This window comes from Haliotis asinina, chromosome 7 (assembly GCF_037392515.1).
Source record: "Haliotis asinina isolate JCU_RB_2024 chromosome 7, JCU_Hal_asi_v2, whole genome shotgun sequence".
NCBI lineage: Eukaryota > Metazoa > Mollusca > Gastropoda > Lepetellida > Haliotidae > Haliotis > Haliotis asinina.
Genome location: NC_090286.1, coordinates 50,831,433 through 50,848,992, shown reverse-complemented (window position 1 = coordinate 50,848,992; position 17,560 = coordinate 50,831,433). Strand labels below are relative to the sequence as shown.

Genomic DNA, 17,560 nt, shown 5'->3' with positions numbered 1-17,560 from the left:
ATGCGTTGATGTTATGTTTGGCTGCTTGTACTAGCCCAGTGGGTTTTACAGTGCTAGCTCACTGAGATATCATGCTGAAGTTAATCATGAATACCCCAGTCACACACAGTGTACTGACTCCGAGCTCACCAGTCCTTGTTGTACTCACTTATGCAGAGTGCCAAGCATGGACAAACAAGTACCATATGTTAATGTCTGTCTCCATGACTCGGTCGGGGATGGAACCTGTGAACTTGGTTAACTTATGTAGTTTGTAACTATAAGTAATTATTGTTGTTATTAAAATGGACTCAATCCATGTGACCATTTGTGCATGCACATTTATCTTTAAAACCATTCCATATTTCTTCATCAAACTTGTCACATAGATAGGTCTGGATATAAATCTGTGTCCTTTGGTAGTTCTGAATTTCTGAATAAAATATTTTTTGTGTTTCCATAGCAACAAGTTTCACTTTGACTGAAATTGGTGGTAACAGAGACCATATACTGGTATATGGTGTCTGGTGACAATGTTCTTTTCTGGAGCAGAACTTAGAAACCATTCACTGTTTCTTTACCAAACATAGCACATAGATAGGTCTGGTGGTGAAGTGGTGCCTTTTGACAGTTCAGATTTCAAAATATATTTGTGTTTCCATGGCAAAAAGTTTGGCTTCAACAGAATTTGGTGGTAACCTTTCGAAACTTTTCTTTACTCTTCTTCCACTTGTCCATATGCAAGCCAAAACATTGGCATAGTCATGACTCACAGACATATGCTTGAAGATTTTGCCATTGAGGGGTATATTGATGATTTTATCTTCTTGTTTATAACCATGTTCTTGATATAAATGGTGTCGTTATAAATGAACATATTTTGATTTTATTCATGAAAAAATATGAACAGTGGATCTGTTAAACAAGAAATAAATTTGGTCTGGGCTAATCTGTTAAGTCATTAAGGCATTTAGAAGTGAAATGCATAAGAATGAAGATTTTATGGATATCAACTTCTTTATATGAGAACACAAGTGTTCTCATATAAAGAAGTTGATATCCATAAAACATTCTTAGGCTAATCTGTTAGTTTTCAGCTTCTGGTATAGGTTCATTGTCATCCCTCTGCAGGTACACAACTTACTTTCTAATACACACTGTCTGAGTGATTGATTTCTTCTCCTTTCTTGGATATGTTGTCTTGAAAATAGTATTTGATATCACTACATTGGCTTGAGCAATGAAATATCCTCAGTTACACCAGCATGGCAGGTTAACTCCAGTGTCTTCAATACCTGTGTAGTAGTGCACTGACAGACCACTATTAACCAGCCAACTCTCAGGGCTGAATCTTTGTGCCGTCAGCTGGCTTATCATCACCATCTCGGTAACTCAGTGTTGACAACAGTGTTGACTACTCATCTGTCTCGCCATCCAACCTTGTCTCTGTGAATCCCCTTGTTTCGGAGAATGTTCGACGTAAAGACACATTGTCTGCAAGGCTTGCTGCGCTCTGCCAACTCCGGAAACAGATCATTCCCTTGTCTTGAACGTCCTTGCGTCCTCTCATTGTGATCACCTCCCCATCTGGCCGCAACACAACAAGCTTGGGGATAGCATTGATGTTGAACTTGTCGGCAAGCTGCCTGCAAATAATTAAATGATTTAAGGACAGTTACAAACTGTAAAGATGAAACAACTATGTTTTCACTTTTTCTTTGATTTTCCTGTACTTCTGCTGTTTTGGTCAGTGAAATTGGTTTAATGTTGGAGTGTATGCATTCTCTTCCCACAGAGGTTACTTGTCATATCTTCCGGCAAACCTCTGTTCTAATACAGCCTCATCATGGTGCACGTGTTCAGGATTCGCGATTGGTTGCAATCAGATTTAGTTGCGCAGTCAGCAACATTATTTCAAAACTGATCATTCGTAAGTAATCGGTAAGTTCTGTATGCTTTGGGAGAACTAGAGCCTCTTCACCAGTGTGATGGGCAAATATTTCTTCTAGACGGAACAGAGTCATCTAATGGCAGATCAATTGCTTCTCGATGGCCCTTGTTGACAACGGACAAGCTAGCCATTAATGTCTTGTGTGTCACATCAACACAAGTCCCCAGCAGAGGAGGGATATTTGTGGTTCCACATTTGCTTGTATTAGTCAAGTTGGCTCTAAGTTGATGTAACACATGTTCTGATTGGATAGAAGGGAGATAATGTTGTGATTTTTTGCAGCTAAGGAATTTATGAGAACAAAGGGATATAACTCTATTAGAGCAGAGGTTCCTAGGAAGGTATGACAACTGACCTTTGTGGGAAGAGAATGCAGTGTAAACTCTTCCAGCTTTATCATAGTGTGTCGGGGTCCAATTTCTCAAAACAAACTTCAGTTTTAACTCAAATCTCAAATTAAGCCTCACAATTTGAAACAGCTCAATTTAACGTAACTGCAATTTTGAAATATACAAGTACAAAGAATTTAAGTAATCTCTATCCACCAATCTCAAATTCTATTACTGAGTTTTATGCTGATTTCAGTTCATTCTGTGAAATGTGTTTTCTCAACTTTTAGCAAAAACTCGAACTTAAGTAAAAACTCAGACTTAAGTTTGTTTCGAGAAATCAAGGCAAGGTAAGTGTGGGATGTAAACACAAGGTGAGGCTGGCCTTGATGTTTACATCTAAGTGAAAACCATTTGGTTGATCGGATTCAACCATGATTCCAACCAGTGATCATACAACATGATCTTTACCACTCTGTGAGACACACAAGCAAGGGTATGGTGCTAATGAAAATAACAGTTTTTCGGAATAGGCACTGGAATGCAACTATGCAGCATTGAATGCAACTATACACAAGAAGTTGCACTGCCATTGATGACTGGCACTATTGTATCCCTGATTGGAGTTAGGATGCTCTTAGGCACTGACATTGGACACAATCCACAATCGGCACTGACCCTTGGGTACTTCTTTATTCAGGTCATTGTATCACAGGATTGTGTCAAGTATATACACAGCCATTATGCTGGACTTTTGTGTGGTGCACTAATGTTGGGAATTGGTTTCAATCTAACAACTGATGATTGGTTCATTACAACCGATCTGTCATCAAAAATAATTGGTTAGCATCATTTATTATATGTTCCTGACCGTTTCAGTCAATGCAAAAAAAAACTAGAGAAAACATGTAGTTCTTTGTTTTTTTTAGCAAATTACACAAAATGCATTTGCAAATTTTACATCTTTAGCGGATGACTAGTATGATAGGAGCATAAATTTCCTGGAGTCTTTAAGATAATTCAGCCACAATGAGCTTGTAGTGCTTGTGAAACACAACAGACAAGACCAACCCTGTGAAATATACTGTGATTGCAAACAAGTGCTACAGAATTTTTTGTGTTCGATTATAAGAAAACATGATCAGTTGCTTGTTTGTTTAGTCAGGGACCAGTCTTCAATTATTACAATTAACAAGACCACCACTCGTGTGCACTGTTCAACAACAAAACAAACAAAACCAAAGGTTGCCAAGAATATAAGTAAATAACCTACTCTCTTTGGGGGTCATCATAGGGCACTGCAAGCCAGTCGCCATGACAATTTAAGAAATATTCTTTCATCATCTCCTTGGTTCTGTCAAAGCTGACAAAGATAACTTGAAGGGGTGCGTTCCTGTTCCTGAGATCCTCGTACATCTGCTTGAGGAGGGGTGTAAACTTCTGACATGGAGGGCACCAGGAAGCGGAGAAGTAGACAGCAGTCACTCTCTTCTTTGTAACCTCTTCTCCACTGACCAGACCATAACTGTCCCGGTCAGGAACATACTTCTCAGTATTGAAGTGTTCCTTGGTCAACAGCCAGCAGTCTTTGAAAGGGTTTGGAGGAGGTGATGGTGTTGACTCAAGTTTGTTGGACTCCATTGCCTTGACTGAGGAACAGAAATACCAGCAGTTGTATTGCTTATGTATTCTACAGGCCGATCGATTTTCATTTTAAGGGAATGAACTCATCCACATATGTATTAAACTGAAATAGGATTGATGTGTTTTTTATATTTGTTCATCCTTGAGAAATTACTGTTTTGCTGCATATAATCACATGATATGAAAGCACACCTGATTGTGATTACACAATGCCATTTAAAAAGTGATCAGCTGTAACAAATGTTATGTTTGGGATTTCACTTTCTCAGTAAAGTACAGATTCTAGTACTTTTGTTGGGGTGAGTCCTACCGTGGTGACTGAGCAGGTTAGTTGTCCCACTGAGGGTGTGGGTATAAATCCCGGATGGAACTAAACCCAACAAAGGTACTAGAATCTTCACTTTACTGAGAAACTGTGTAATCCAAATATTACAGTGTTACCCAGGTAATTAGTCTTCAGACATAATGATTGGTTGGTTGGTTTGTTGTTTAATGCTGCACTCAGCGATATTTCAGCTAAATGACGGCGGGCTGGAAATAATCGTGTCTAGGCCAGACAGTCAACCATCAATGTACGCAACTGGGATATGATGCCATGTGTCAACCAAGTCAGTGAGACTGACCACCTGATCCTGTTAGCTGTCTTTTGCAATGAGCATATTTCCTTCAAATATACTAAACTCTCTGTAAGTGTATGTAGTAGTCATGTCAGAATTCTCACCTAAGTGATTATTCACATTAAGAAGCTGATGCAAAAGTCAAAGCTATTTCATATTCCAACACTTCCATGGGATATAATATTATAATACAGAGCAAAAGATTCTTTCTCATGTCCATTTAGGATATGCATTTTTTTCCCAAATTTTGATTGTTTGTCTGATTGGGTTTTTTCTCTCTAATAATTAGAACACAAAGTATTCTCTGTCAGCCTATAATGGTTCATTATAACAGATAATATTTTCCAAAAAATGTGAAAATTCTGACCTTTTCTGCAGTTTCATATTGATTTTGTTTGTTTCTAATTACAACACATAAAGATACTAAGTGTACACGTATCTGTTGAGACCCTCACTGATACATCCTACAGTCTTCCAGATAGCAACAAGCATCTCCAAGGAAGTATTGAAAGCTTTCAACATCCAATACAACATCTATTTGTGACGCTAACCAGTGTACTATGTATCCGATCCCTTAAGACACTAGTTAACAACTGCTGGTGCTAGTGTGATACTCAACGTTATCATGTATATCTAATCCTCAAAATCTTAAGTGCTACCTCTCTAAAAAGTAACTAAAATGATCGTATTTATTTCAGAGACAGGGTGAATATAAATATGTGGACTACAGCCCTACGAATACGCACACACAAAGAAAAGGCGTAGTGTCAATCCAAGAAAATACAGATAATATTTACCTTAGCAACAATAGTTCTTATCACAACATTGGAGTTATGTCCCTTGTGAGGGAAACAACGTGTGGGTTTATAAGACCAAACCTTTTATGCAGATCAACCCTAGGTTTTCTACATTTAGGGACATTTCCATATAGATTCATAATCCGTTATCAAGCTAAATACAAGTGATGGGATTATTCATACAGTTGTGCTTTTGTTTCTTTACATATACATATATAAATACTTGATACCTGAATGAAAATTCCAGGCCTGAATGGGACCACAGATAATTAGAGGTACAGCATAACAAGTTATTTTTGAAAATTATTGTAACTAAAGACTAAAGACAATAGCTATATTTATAATGTGGTAAAATCACTCTTACGCAGCACCACCTAGAGTACGATCAGTTATAGGAGTGTATAAACAGACATGTGCTGAGAACATGACTCAATCTTATTTCCTTAATAAATCGTGGTACGTTTGATAATTTTTTTTCAATGAGGACCTTTGCACACGTGAATCATTAACAGTGACAAAATCACCATGAAAATGATTCTCGGTCAATTTTCTTTCACGTTTTCTCGGCATGTGGCAATCAGAGACAGGTGTCCCGCTGGTCCGGGCACGTATGAGGCATTGTTTTGAAGTATAATCATTCATGTTTTTTTACCTGATGATTAAAGATTTTCCGTAATGAGCAGACCATCACGAACCTATGAGTTAGAAGTTCCGACCACCGACATGATTTAATTATGAAATCCACGTTCCTGTTCACGGGGCACCAACGCATACAATCTTCACCTGCTGGAGGCTTTTTAGAATGTTTCGATAAGTTAATATGAACAGAAAAAATAATATGACATTATGGTTTGATTCCCAGGTACACAAGCGCTTTTCGTTCTTACTCTTACTTGACACTTATTTTTAAAACTGCAAAATACTGTAAGATACGATGTGATGTCAAAATGTTTTGAGCCTTGAGCAACTCCATGCTAACCAGATACATGCTAACCAGGATCCAGAAGATTTTCACTTTAGGCTAGTAACCTGTGATGAAACCTGGATCCACCACTATGATCCTGAGAGCAAACAAGAATCCATGGAATGGAAACATGTCACTTCTCCCAGATCAGTGCTGAAGGTAATGGCGACAGTCTTCTGGGAAAGCAAAGGCGTCATCCACATAGATTACTTACCAAAAGGAAGAACAATGAATGGGGAATATTACGCTAACTTGTTGAGGCAAGTGCGACAGTAAATCAAGGAGAAGCGCCGGGACAAGATCAGACGTGGTATTCTTCTACATCAAGACAATGCTCCAGTACACACCTCTCGCTTTGCAGTCCAAGAATGCTGGTACGAAATCATGCCGCATCCCCACTACTCTCCAGACCTGGCACAAAGTGATTACCATCTGTTCCCAAATCTCAAGAAACACTTGCGTGGTCGTAGATTTCAGGATGATAATGAGCTTATTGCTGCTACTGAGGCTTGGTTTGAGGACCAAAATGGCGCCTTCTACAGAGATGGCATCAGCGCCTGGCATAAAAGATGGAAAAATAAATGTGGTTCATACCAATATTTTGTGTTTTTCTGTTCAAGGCTCAAAACTTATTGACATCCCCTCGTATATCTGGTTATTCTGAAGACGTAGGATGTAACACAGACAGAATGGGTTAGAATTACCTTCAGCCCAGGTAATAAAAGCTTCAATAAAACTAGAATTAATGGTTATCAAATACAATACATATACATATAGTGCACATTAGGCAGGTTGCTCTGCACATTAGAGTTTAAATTTACCACATACTGTCAATATATAAAATTTCAAATGACCCTGACAAAAAGTATTTATCAAATCTTGTGTATGCTCTGTAAACAGCATGTTTGACATAAATGCAAGGATATTGTAAGCAGATTTCACAAATTAACACTCATTCTATAGTGCTCTGCTCAATGTCACGAAATATGTCACACAATAAATATTAGTTAAAACAGATACCAATTTTTTTCTGTCCTGTTAGCTGAATTCGGAGACGAATGAATGGACATACCTGCGAAGTCATGACGTAAACAATGAGTGACGTCATAATATTATTTTTGACGTCACATAGCGGAAGTGTTACGAGACGGTTTCCATGTTGCAACAGGACGGTTTGGCTATCGGTTTCGTTCAGGATATCTATTCATGTAATGTCTTCGGGAATGATAGAGGATCGTTTTCAGAATTATGAGCACAATTCTGAGAGGGAAAGCGAACCAGATGGCGTATGTGAATTTTCTTATGAGTCCTCACTCGACAGCATCAGAGCTCGCATAAATGACATATGGCAAGATGATCCTTCGAAATGTGATGTCCTTACACCAGCCTTATGCAACATTTGCCTTACTAGTGAACTTCTTCAGAAAAGACTTTCCTCAGTGACTTCCGCTGATATTTTAGCAGGTATTGCCGTAGGCTCTAAAACGGAAGGTTCGCTTGCTGAAAAGGGGGAAGCAGAATTCTCAAAAGAAGACGACTTCTTCGGCAGTGAGGTGTAAGTTCAAAATACAACCCTAAACGTAAATTTGTGAAATTGCTAAAAATGCCAGTGTCTACCCTGACCGTCAGTAGGGTGACATAATAATTTTCTAAAACCTGTCACGTTGAGTATACGCAATGCACGTGTCATTCAAGCAGCAGAATACAACTTCCAACGGGTTGTACTTAGACCGTGCAGAGCATCATTTCGTCTTGATTTTTAGCCATGTATTGATAACACTTTTTCCTTCAGATTTCGTTTACGCCAGGAATGTACACAAGAAATCAACGAAGACCATTCGGACAACATACAACAGGTAATACGGATAATTATATATAGCATCAATTGTATTGTTAAAAGTAACACTAGTCATGTAGTCTGCCGAAAACGAAATAGTTTTTGTATTTGGAGGGAAAAGTGTAATACTAGTATCCAGATAAGGTACGAGTATACGATTTGTAATTTAAACAGCCGAATTCATTCTTAAGTTGAGAAAAGAGTTTAGTGAAAGAATGAGATGCTTGTTTGATCTATTTCCAAATTGGGTAGCAAAGGTTGGCTTGTACTCTTCATTGTCCACTCTTCCTTTATAGGCCCATGAATATGTACGAGGTTTTAAATATACGCTAGTCTGCTGTTTACGCTGACTAAGGGCAATAAATAATAAGATCTATGTGACGGTGGTCTGTAAAAATCGGATATGTGCTAGGCCATGGATGTTGAAACTGTGGACGACAGAATATATGTATTCATGAATGAATGAGTTTGGTTTTACTCCACTTTTATCAATAATGATTCCAGCAATTTCACGGATATAAGAAATGGGCTTCACACATTGTACCCATGTGGGAATCGAGCGTGACGACCGGACGCTTTAACCACCACGCAACCAAACCGCCCCTCTATATTTATGAACGTGCTATTGTATAGTTATGGACTCCTCCGAAAATGTTGAATGATTCAATAGTAATGGGACGTGAAAGTAGACGTCTTAGTTATATTATTTTGACAAGCTAACCAGGTGTACCCTCTTGCCAACAGGGCGAAGCAAGGACAGTTGGCTATGGTCGAAGTGAACGACAACCTGGTGTTTCCTGCAACGACCCTTTCGATCCCAGACTGTAAGTTTGAGGTGTAATTTAACATGATTACTATATATATATACTCATATTCTACGCGATAGACATGACGAAAAGAAATGATTGTGTATCTCGCTTGTGCAAATAATCAATCGTGAAGTCCAGCTGAGCTCTACCGAACTACTTCTCTACCCTTTTGGAAGCAGAGCTTGGTTTGGTTAATTGTTTTAAAAAGCCGCACTCGGCAATATTCCAGCTATATGGCTGTGGTCGGTAAGTAATCAGACAATCCAGTGATGAACAGCATGTGCCAAGGATCAGGATACAATGATATTGGAATCGCAGGCTCGCAGTCAGCATTATAACCACATGCTCTTATCCTACCGGCTGGTGCCTTGGTAAACCTACAAAACTTACACTATCCTCTGTATCAATGTTTGCGGCTCTCGCAATCTAACATTATCCACCCTTGATTTGATCGGTCGATCAAATGCACCAATCAAAATGTTATACAAACCACCCTCAGTGTCGGGAAGGCCATTCCTATAGCATGGCGGCCAGCTTTGGACTGACTGACAAGACGGTTTTGACTGGCAGTTACAAAGTATGTCCTCGTGTCCATCATTAAAACTGGCAATGTCTTTGGATGTTTAGGTAATACGAAGTTTATCGACGCCTGTTTCGCAGACAAGTTTAATGACAATCATGAAAGTCATAATTTGTGATCAGTGGTGAAAGGGACGATGAAGTAACCTACACATTGCATGTATCCCATCGGCATCCAATTGTCCGTGCCAGCGGGCGGCAGGTTTTACTCGTTGTGCTTGTATGTTTGGCGTGTGCGATCCACCTTCGTCTGTAGATAGCATCTTCCCAGAAACCACAGGGCAACTGAGGGTTAAATTTCACATGCTTATTTCCATGATTTGTTTAAGAGTTTCAAATCCGACGTTCAGTGTCACCGCAGCCAGTTTGGACGCCAAGTATATGCATCCCAATACACTGTATAAAACTGTAACCACTTAATATCTCTTTTGAAAAGTTTTGACGCATCTCAATGTATTTCCAGCTCTGTAAATGTCTCTAAAAGAGTGAGGCAACTGACTTGTGATATCGTAATATGTCCACAACACAGCTATGTCAGGGAGTCAGAACTGATAGTGATTGTACGTAGCTTATAAATACTCAACGCTAGCATCAGTATTTAATAAACGCCCGTCTTTGTTGGCATTGTAAACTGCTGAGCTATCGCGAGACTGTTCTCATTACAATGACTATGATTTTGTGAGTTTGACTCGTTTTTCAATAGCTGCGTTATATACTGACATTTTTACATCTGTTTATGGGTGAATGACAAAAAGCTCATTCGATACCAGGGGTATTGATTACTTCCGTACATGCGTACATAATGCAATGTACTTTCGTGATTTTGTTCGTATGTCCAAAATGCTTTGAAATTGGAATTTGTTTTTTTTTTCTCGACTGATCTTTTCAGAACATTTGCGGGCCTTCAAGACATTGTGTTTCCAAACTCCCAGTTTATACGACCAGATAAGGAACCCCAAGACAACATCTGTCTCGCCGTAGACGACGTTGGAGACATCGTCCGCGAGTACCTGAACAAATATCACGACTGTTTGGACTGCATGCGGTCAAGGTCACCGTGTGGAAACTGGGTACATATGCCCGAAGCCGTTCTTCCTGCGAAGTTTGCTTCCTATGAGTTGTGGTTGGCAGCCAAGAACGAGGCAGCAGTTGACAACGAGTCTGACGAGGGCTGTCGTCTGCTCGCATCGAAACTCACTTCTCACTGTGTCAGACGACTCTGGTTAGATTTACCATCCTACAGCCCAAGCACCTCAGATGACCAAGATGTGTTGTCACAACAGGGATCTGTGAGCTGCGGATCAAGTTCACCGGGAGACTCCTCATCAACTGTTAACGAAGACCTGACCTCTAGCGACCTCGACCAGTGGTCCCGTTACAAGCAGTTGCTCTATTACCCTGTGGGCGCTGAACCCAGTGTCCCCACATCGGAACTCTGGGCAGAAAGGAATTGCGACTCCATCGAGGACTTCGTTCCTCGTGTGTCTTATGGTTTTAATCTCCCAGTGCCAGATGTGGTTAAAGAGGAGTCGCTGACTTCTGAAGCGGGCAGGGACGAACCTGATGAGGACTTGGACTCCAAAACCGACAGGCATACCAGCAGGCTGTTTGACATCTGGTGTGTGCCTGAACAGAATGACGGACAAGGGGATGGAAGCCCGAACAGGTATGTTAAAAGCTGGTACACAGGAGGCGCTATTGGAATCAGTGAGTGTGAGTAATTACGTTTGGTTGTTCGCCGACTTCAAGCGAGTTACATCACAAGTCGGCTTCACGTATGTTCCCACCTGATCCCAGACAGTTATTGGCAACCCCATCGCTGCCTAGTAAGACGTACGAAGATACTCTGCATTCGTAACAACTGTCTGTTTCCACAACATCTGTATTTAATAAATGTGAACCTTGTTTCCTCTCTTCTAGGTCACATGAGTGGTCTCCGCGGGATATCCAACCGCCAGAACAGCATTTGTCCCCAGAAACAGGCTTACAAATCCCGCTGCTAGTGTCCAACAAGAGGAGGGAGCGTCCAGTAAGAGGGGTCAGGAACGCCAGGAGGTCCAACTACCGAGACTACCAAGTTACATTTGTAGATGACGTACAGTACTCGGATCCATGCAGGTTCGATGGCTGCTCCTATTCAGTATGACATTGATATCTAAAATGGAAGCTTCGTAACTGTTTGTTTCGTAAGTGAAAAACGTTGAACCAGACGAGACGCGGGACATGGATTTTAGTGAGCATGGTTATTGGTATGACTCTGGCGAACCTCACACCATAACTGGTCCAAACTGGAATTGTACGCGTATCTTAGTTTACTGAGTTCCAGGGGCGGTGGGGTAGCCTAGTGGTTAAAGCGTTCGCTCGTCACGCCGAAGACCCGGGTTCGATTCCCCACATGGGTACAATGAGTGAGGTCCGTTTTCTGGTGTCCCCCGCCGTGATATCGCTGAAATATTGCTAAAAGCGGCGTAAAACCAAACTCACTCACTCACTACTGAGTTCCACGTCAAAACCCAGACGATTAAGATTCCTTAATAGCATGAATGTGACCTTTATATGTGATGGCCTAATTGTTTCAGATACTCTGAGCCAGAAACTGTGTCCAGTTCCAGGGCCACCATCTCAGACACTAGGGTATGGACTGTTAAGACTAATGGTGAAGACGGATGTCCTGCAAACAACAAACACGGCTTCAGCAGGAGCGAAACCCACCAGGAATACAGCGATGCTTTGAGCAGAGACAACCAGTGTTACCATGCTAATCAGAGGATAGAACTGTCAGCACACAGCGAGCCCTTTATTCCAAGGTGGCGAGTATCGGATGAGAACAGCTTTACGGGATGTGAGAGTGAAAAAAGACTGAATAAGATCGAGGAAGAGCTAACAGATATGAGGACTTCTCCTCAACAGAGACACGAGAACCAGAATAGTCTTAGTCCTCGCAGTCAGTCCCTTATACTCAAAACACCCTCTACGGAGCAGATGAAGCGATCACCCGTGGTACATCACGAGCTTCAGTTTCCGCTAGATGACAACGTCTACCACCAGCAGAATCTTGTCTGTGATGTTCAGAGCGACGAGTTCCTAAATAGTCCTGAAAGTCAAAAGTCAGCAGAATCATATCAGCAGTGGTCCCCAGCTCATGACTCTGAGGAAAGTCCAGTTAAAGAGTACGAGCTGTTCAATGCGAAGAAATCGTTCTATGACAACTCCCTTCTGGACAAGGTACAACCCATCACCAGTGTGGGTACGTCAGTCAGCAGGCCCTGTGGTCTTATAGGCAATATGAAGTTTACTGGAGACGGATGGAAGAAGATATATGACAAGGGAAACACCGTTGATGATTTGTGGAACATATGGAGCAATCATTCAGAGACCAAGACAGTTGTCAGAGATCAGTCATGGACAAATGGTGATGCGAAACTCCTCAAGCTTCCTTCAACCTCACCTCAGAGCAATATGAACGATCTGCAGCCAACGCCATCGCCCGTTCCAACAACAGTTTGGCAACATACATCTCAGAGTGTATGGACAAAGCCGGAAGCACCTGTTCAATCGCAGTATTCCTATGTTGTATCCAAACAGTCCCACCCGACTCCACGGTCTGTGAGGTCCAGTCTGGCGTCCTATTCCCGCAGCTCGCAGCACCAGAGGAGCATGCCGTCTGACAAACCTGACCAGATTCCTCCTGCACGAATCATACGGCCACAGACCCAGCACCAGCTGGAACTCAAACCAAGTATAGATGTATTCCCACGTGGTGCTTTGGCAGAGCCACGTCCGCGCCAGTATCAGACATCTCCTTGGACGGCGGCAGAGCGGAATGTGGTGACAAATCTACAAGACAACACACGATATATTCAGGTAAGTCGTTTCGTTGCATAGTAAACTTGATTTAAGCAACGTCTGAATATGTATGATGCGATATGTTGCATGATGCTCTATCAGATACAAAGTTAATCTCACAAAATTGGCATTTTCTTTCAGTCTCAAGGAATGGGTGCAGTACGACCAAACCAGAACATCTCTTTTGTGTCGAACAGGATGGCGTGTGTGCCGACCCCTCAGCCGTACGACTGCCGCAAGATGGTGGTTCTCCAACCTCACCAGAAACAACCCGATCCCAGACCCACGTTGCAGCCAGCAGTTTTACCTCATGGGTTCGCGCCCCAACCTTCTTCTCTTAAACCCACTACATATCACACGTTCGGACCGTCTCTCGCTTCAACCCTCCACCGAGTCCCATTTGAGCAACACTCACGTCTGCAACCCTCTATCATTTCCCACCCAAACGCAGCCTTTGCACCTCCTGCTGGTTTTGCTCCAACCTTGCCCACCCAGACCTACCGACACGTGACTGTCGCAGCCAATTACAATCCACCGAAGTTGGTGGCTGTTCCAGCGTTTGATGCCCGCCCACGGCCGAGGTATTACACGTCATATCTTAATTTCAACAACCATAACGAGGCCTACAGCTCAGACTCTGAACTGTCCGAATCGTCCATTGACAGGGAGGAAGATCAGGAGGTGTGTGACAGACATGGCCGAGCTCGTCCAATCCGTGCTAATCCAGCCAATCTCATACATTTGACCTGATGGTACCAGATAACGTGAAACGTTTGTTCTTTTGCAATTCGTTGTTTTTCTTTATTGGTTGCGTTTTTCACCAGAAAGCATCTCTGTGACGTAAATGTCATTGCAGGTTTGACATGACGGATGATGTGTAATGTCTCTCTATTTCTTGTTTTTGACACTGTGTACACATAAATCACTGGCATGTGTGAACGTACACAAAATCGTTGAGGAATGGCATGGAAATATTTTGATGAGAATTCATATATTGTACACATTGTAATCAACACGGACATATTTAATGCCTCATTTATAGAAAGAAATAACAGAATGACAAACTTATTTGTTGTTTATTCCAGGGCATGTTATATTTTATCAGTGATGTACTTGTTAGTTTCGAGGTCTGACACACTGACAGGTTGTTACACGGTGATATGAAACCCTCGTCGTGATTGACTACGAGATTGTGGTCAATACTGTTGTCGTCGTATCAATTTAAATGTACACGAATGGTATAAATTATTATTTACCACCAACCCCAGCGTCACACTCACTCAACAAAGTCATCGTCATCATTCCCCCACATGGGTACAATGTGTTAAGCCCATTACCGGTGTCTCCCGTCGTGACATTGCTGGAATATTGCTGATAGCAACGTAAAACTAAACTCACTCACTCACATGATGATAGATACTACCTTAATGTGAACAACCAACCTCACCTCGATCGGCGACTCCTCCACACTCGATCAGCATCGTAACACCGCTACACCACTACCTCTGATCTTCAGTAACCCATGCTTGTGGGAAGAGACGACTTTATGCAGGATCGGGTGGTGAGGCTGGATGACACGCTTGATATGTCATCGGTTCCCAAATGCCCATATCGATGCTCATGCTGCGGATCACTGGATTGTATGGTTCGGACTCGGAGTGCGGCGTAAAATTAAACTCACTCAATTACAAACACATGTATCGCCGCCACCTGATCACTACCTTAACTTAACACAATTATTCAAATGTCAAATACGACTCCACAACTCATCAACAGAGTGCAATATACGCTCACACGTGTATTACAATACGGACTCATAAAACCAACTGGAATACCCAATCTATATCTATGTGTCTTTAGGACGCTGAACACTAAACACTCACTGACTATATGAGCTCATGCATATAGCAGAACACTACACCATGATAATATTATATTATCTGTCTTTTAGCATAACCAGTTATATGTATTCGAGTGCTTGGGAGAACATACATGTGCATACCCCTTGTCTGGATGTAAGACACTGACTTTGACCGCTTCAGGGAAGGAGCAACAGAATCAGTGAATCAATTTATTGTTTAGTTTGAAAGGGTTTTTACGAGTCCGTTGTATTTGTAGGAGTCCTATGAACACACTATTTTGATAACAGATTCTCTAAACCACAATGTGTTCATAATCTCGCAATCTCGCACAAAGGCCTTGTAAACAATACTTCATGTATCTCCCTGTTGTAACATTATTCCCATGAACCGATGTTTTCGTGGCCTGACTTGGCGGAAGTATGCTGTCAAAAGGTTGTGCACTTTGAGCTTACATTGTTTTCCATAGTTGTGATGACTCGTTTATAAACATGCCACGCCACCAAGGCTCAACCCACACAAACCCGCCCTCCGGATCGAGCCTGGGCCCGATATTTCACTATATTCACAACCACCCATCGCTTTACCCTTGTGTCGCAACGATGATTGGTCTTTAGAGTGAGTGGGTGGGTGGGTGGATGGGTGAGTGAATGAGTGAGTGAGTGAGTGAGTGAGTGAAGTTTAGCAATATACAAGCAATATCACTACAAGGGACACACATATATAGCACCTCCGTGGGCAATCGAACCTGGGCCTTCAGCCTGACGAGCGGACGCTTTAACCATAAGGCTACCTCTCTTTATATGAAAACATCCACATGTACGTATAGTCACTGGTTTGTTGCTGTGGAAGAATATAAAATGCTTATTGAGACTCGCCTGTAACATCTTTTAGGTGTTTCTGTACATATACCATTACAACAGGTAGGGGTATTGAATTTACAACATTGATAAAATACAGGTAATGAAGCCAACGAAGAAACAGATGACGAAGAGGAATTTAATTAAAATGTGACAATTCATTCCATTCCTTTGGACATCTTTCATCATATAATTACTTTTACCCATCCATGTACTTTAGTATTAGTTGGCTAGTTGTATGCTCGCAATAATTGAATACCCCTACCTTTTAAGTGGTATATTTAAACGTGTGCACTATTTGGTTTGATTTTAACATGGAATTCGTTAATATGCCTGCCTTGTGATGACGGCCTGTAAGTAACCGATTCTGAAAACACGTGGTGCATATGCATACTGTGATCAACCTGAGCAAAGTAAAAGCTGAATATTGTTCGTACACTGTAATTACACAAAACAGAAACATGACAATATTGTGATATATTAAATATTCAGAGATTCGTGCACATATTGTACATGCAATGTGAAAATGACCAAATATACTATACTTATTTAGGCAAAACTGGACACGGCTCATTGCTCTGCCTACATGACCTCTCAAGGCCGACAACATCCTGCTTAATGACTGTACAAGAGTGTCAATGTGTCAACAGTTCGTAGCTGTCGGATGTTACAAATTGTCTCGGATTATGTCATACATATTGGGCGAGTTCAGTGTGACTTCTTAAACTTTACAAAACTACTCATTACGTAATCTACAATAATGTGCTAACAAATGAATATAATTAACTTGGTGATATAACATGCAAACTGTAATCTTTTGAAAACTCGCACAGTACAAATTAGTCTTGCTCCAAGGCTGTACTGAATACAAAGCCCAAGGATTTCTATCCTTGCAAGAGGCAAGTCTAGATAAGCAGGCAATCTGGGGACCTTAGCCCGTAAAAATACCGTTTTAAAAGAAATTTTCATTTTAAGTAGTAATAATGACGATATAGACTTGTGCAAGTCTAGGTATAAGTTTACACACTTACACAGTCCGCGCCTTCCTTTATGTGCAATAGCAGGTCCCGTGGTCTGGCAACAATAAAACAAGTTTGCCCGGCCCTATGTCAACATGACCTGTCCGGATGGGGCGCGGTACAGACGTGACTGCACAAACACAGACCACAAATGCCCATGTAGAAAGTGTGCCTCCAGTGTTTTATTTCTAAGCGTGTGTTGTTTTACTCTGTCATAATAACCGTGCACGACGTTATGTCTTCACTGACGATCGTGGATCGTGGTTGCGGTTTAATCATGTTGATGTTCCAGAAATAACGATTCTTAGTATTTTTATGCTGAAGGAACGAAATGACGGAGCACATATTTTCATAGCATTCCTATTTCTGAACGAGGCACTTTGTGTCTATAATGACCGAGTTCAGAAACACTGTACAGTTTATCGAAAACAAAAGAATAATAATAATAAAAAAACACAACCAAACAACCC

The 17,560-nt window shown here is 41.3% G+C and overlaps 2 protein-coding genes across 3 annotated transcripts; one reads left to right on the top strand and one right to left on the bottom strand.

Moving 5' to 3' along the window:
* Positions 1-845: 845 nt before the first annotated feature.
* LOC137291256 (nucleoredoxin-like protein 2) lies at positions 846-17,097 on the bottom strand. Of its 2 annotated transcripts, none has more exons than XM_067822557.1 (3): positions 5,318-5,364; positions 3,533-3,908; positions 846-1,625 (listed from the first exon to the last, which is right to left on the bottom strand). In XM_067822557.1, the coding sequence occupies exons 2-3, from the start codon at positions 3,898-3,900 to the stop codon at positions 1,394-1,396; spliced, it is 600 nt and encodes a 199-aa protein (XP_067678658.1). In that variant the 5' UTR covers positions 3,901-3,908; positions 5,318-5,364; the 3' UTR covers positions 846-1,393. The 2 variants fall into 2 exon arrangements, with proteins under 2 accessions (XP_067678658.1, XP_067678659.1); XM_067822558.1 differs by lacking the exon at positions 5,318-5,364 and adding an exon at positions 17,060-17,097 and having other exon boundaries at positions 1,391-1,625.
* LOC137291250 (uncharacterized) lies at positions 7,493-14,102 on the top strand. Its single transcript, XM_067822551.1, has 7 exons — positions 7,493-7,836; positions 8,074-8,137; positions 8,863-8,942; positions 10,396-11,172; positions 11,427-11,624; positions 12,086-13,370; positions 13,494-14,102. The coding sequence occupies exons 1-7, from the start codon at positions 7,493-7,495 to the stop codon at positions 14,100-14,102; spliced, it is 3,357 nt and encodes a 1,118-aa protein (XP_067678652.1).
* Positions 17,098-17,560: the final 463 nt, after the last annotated feature.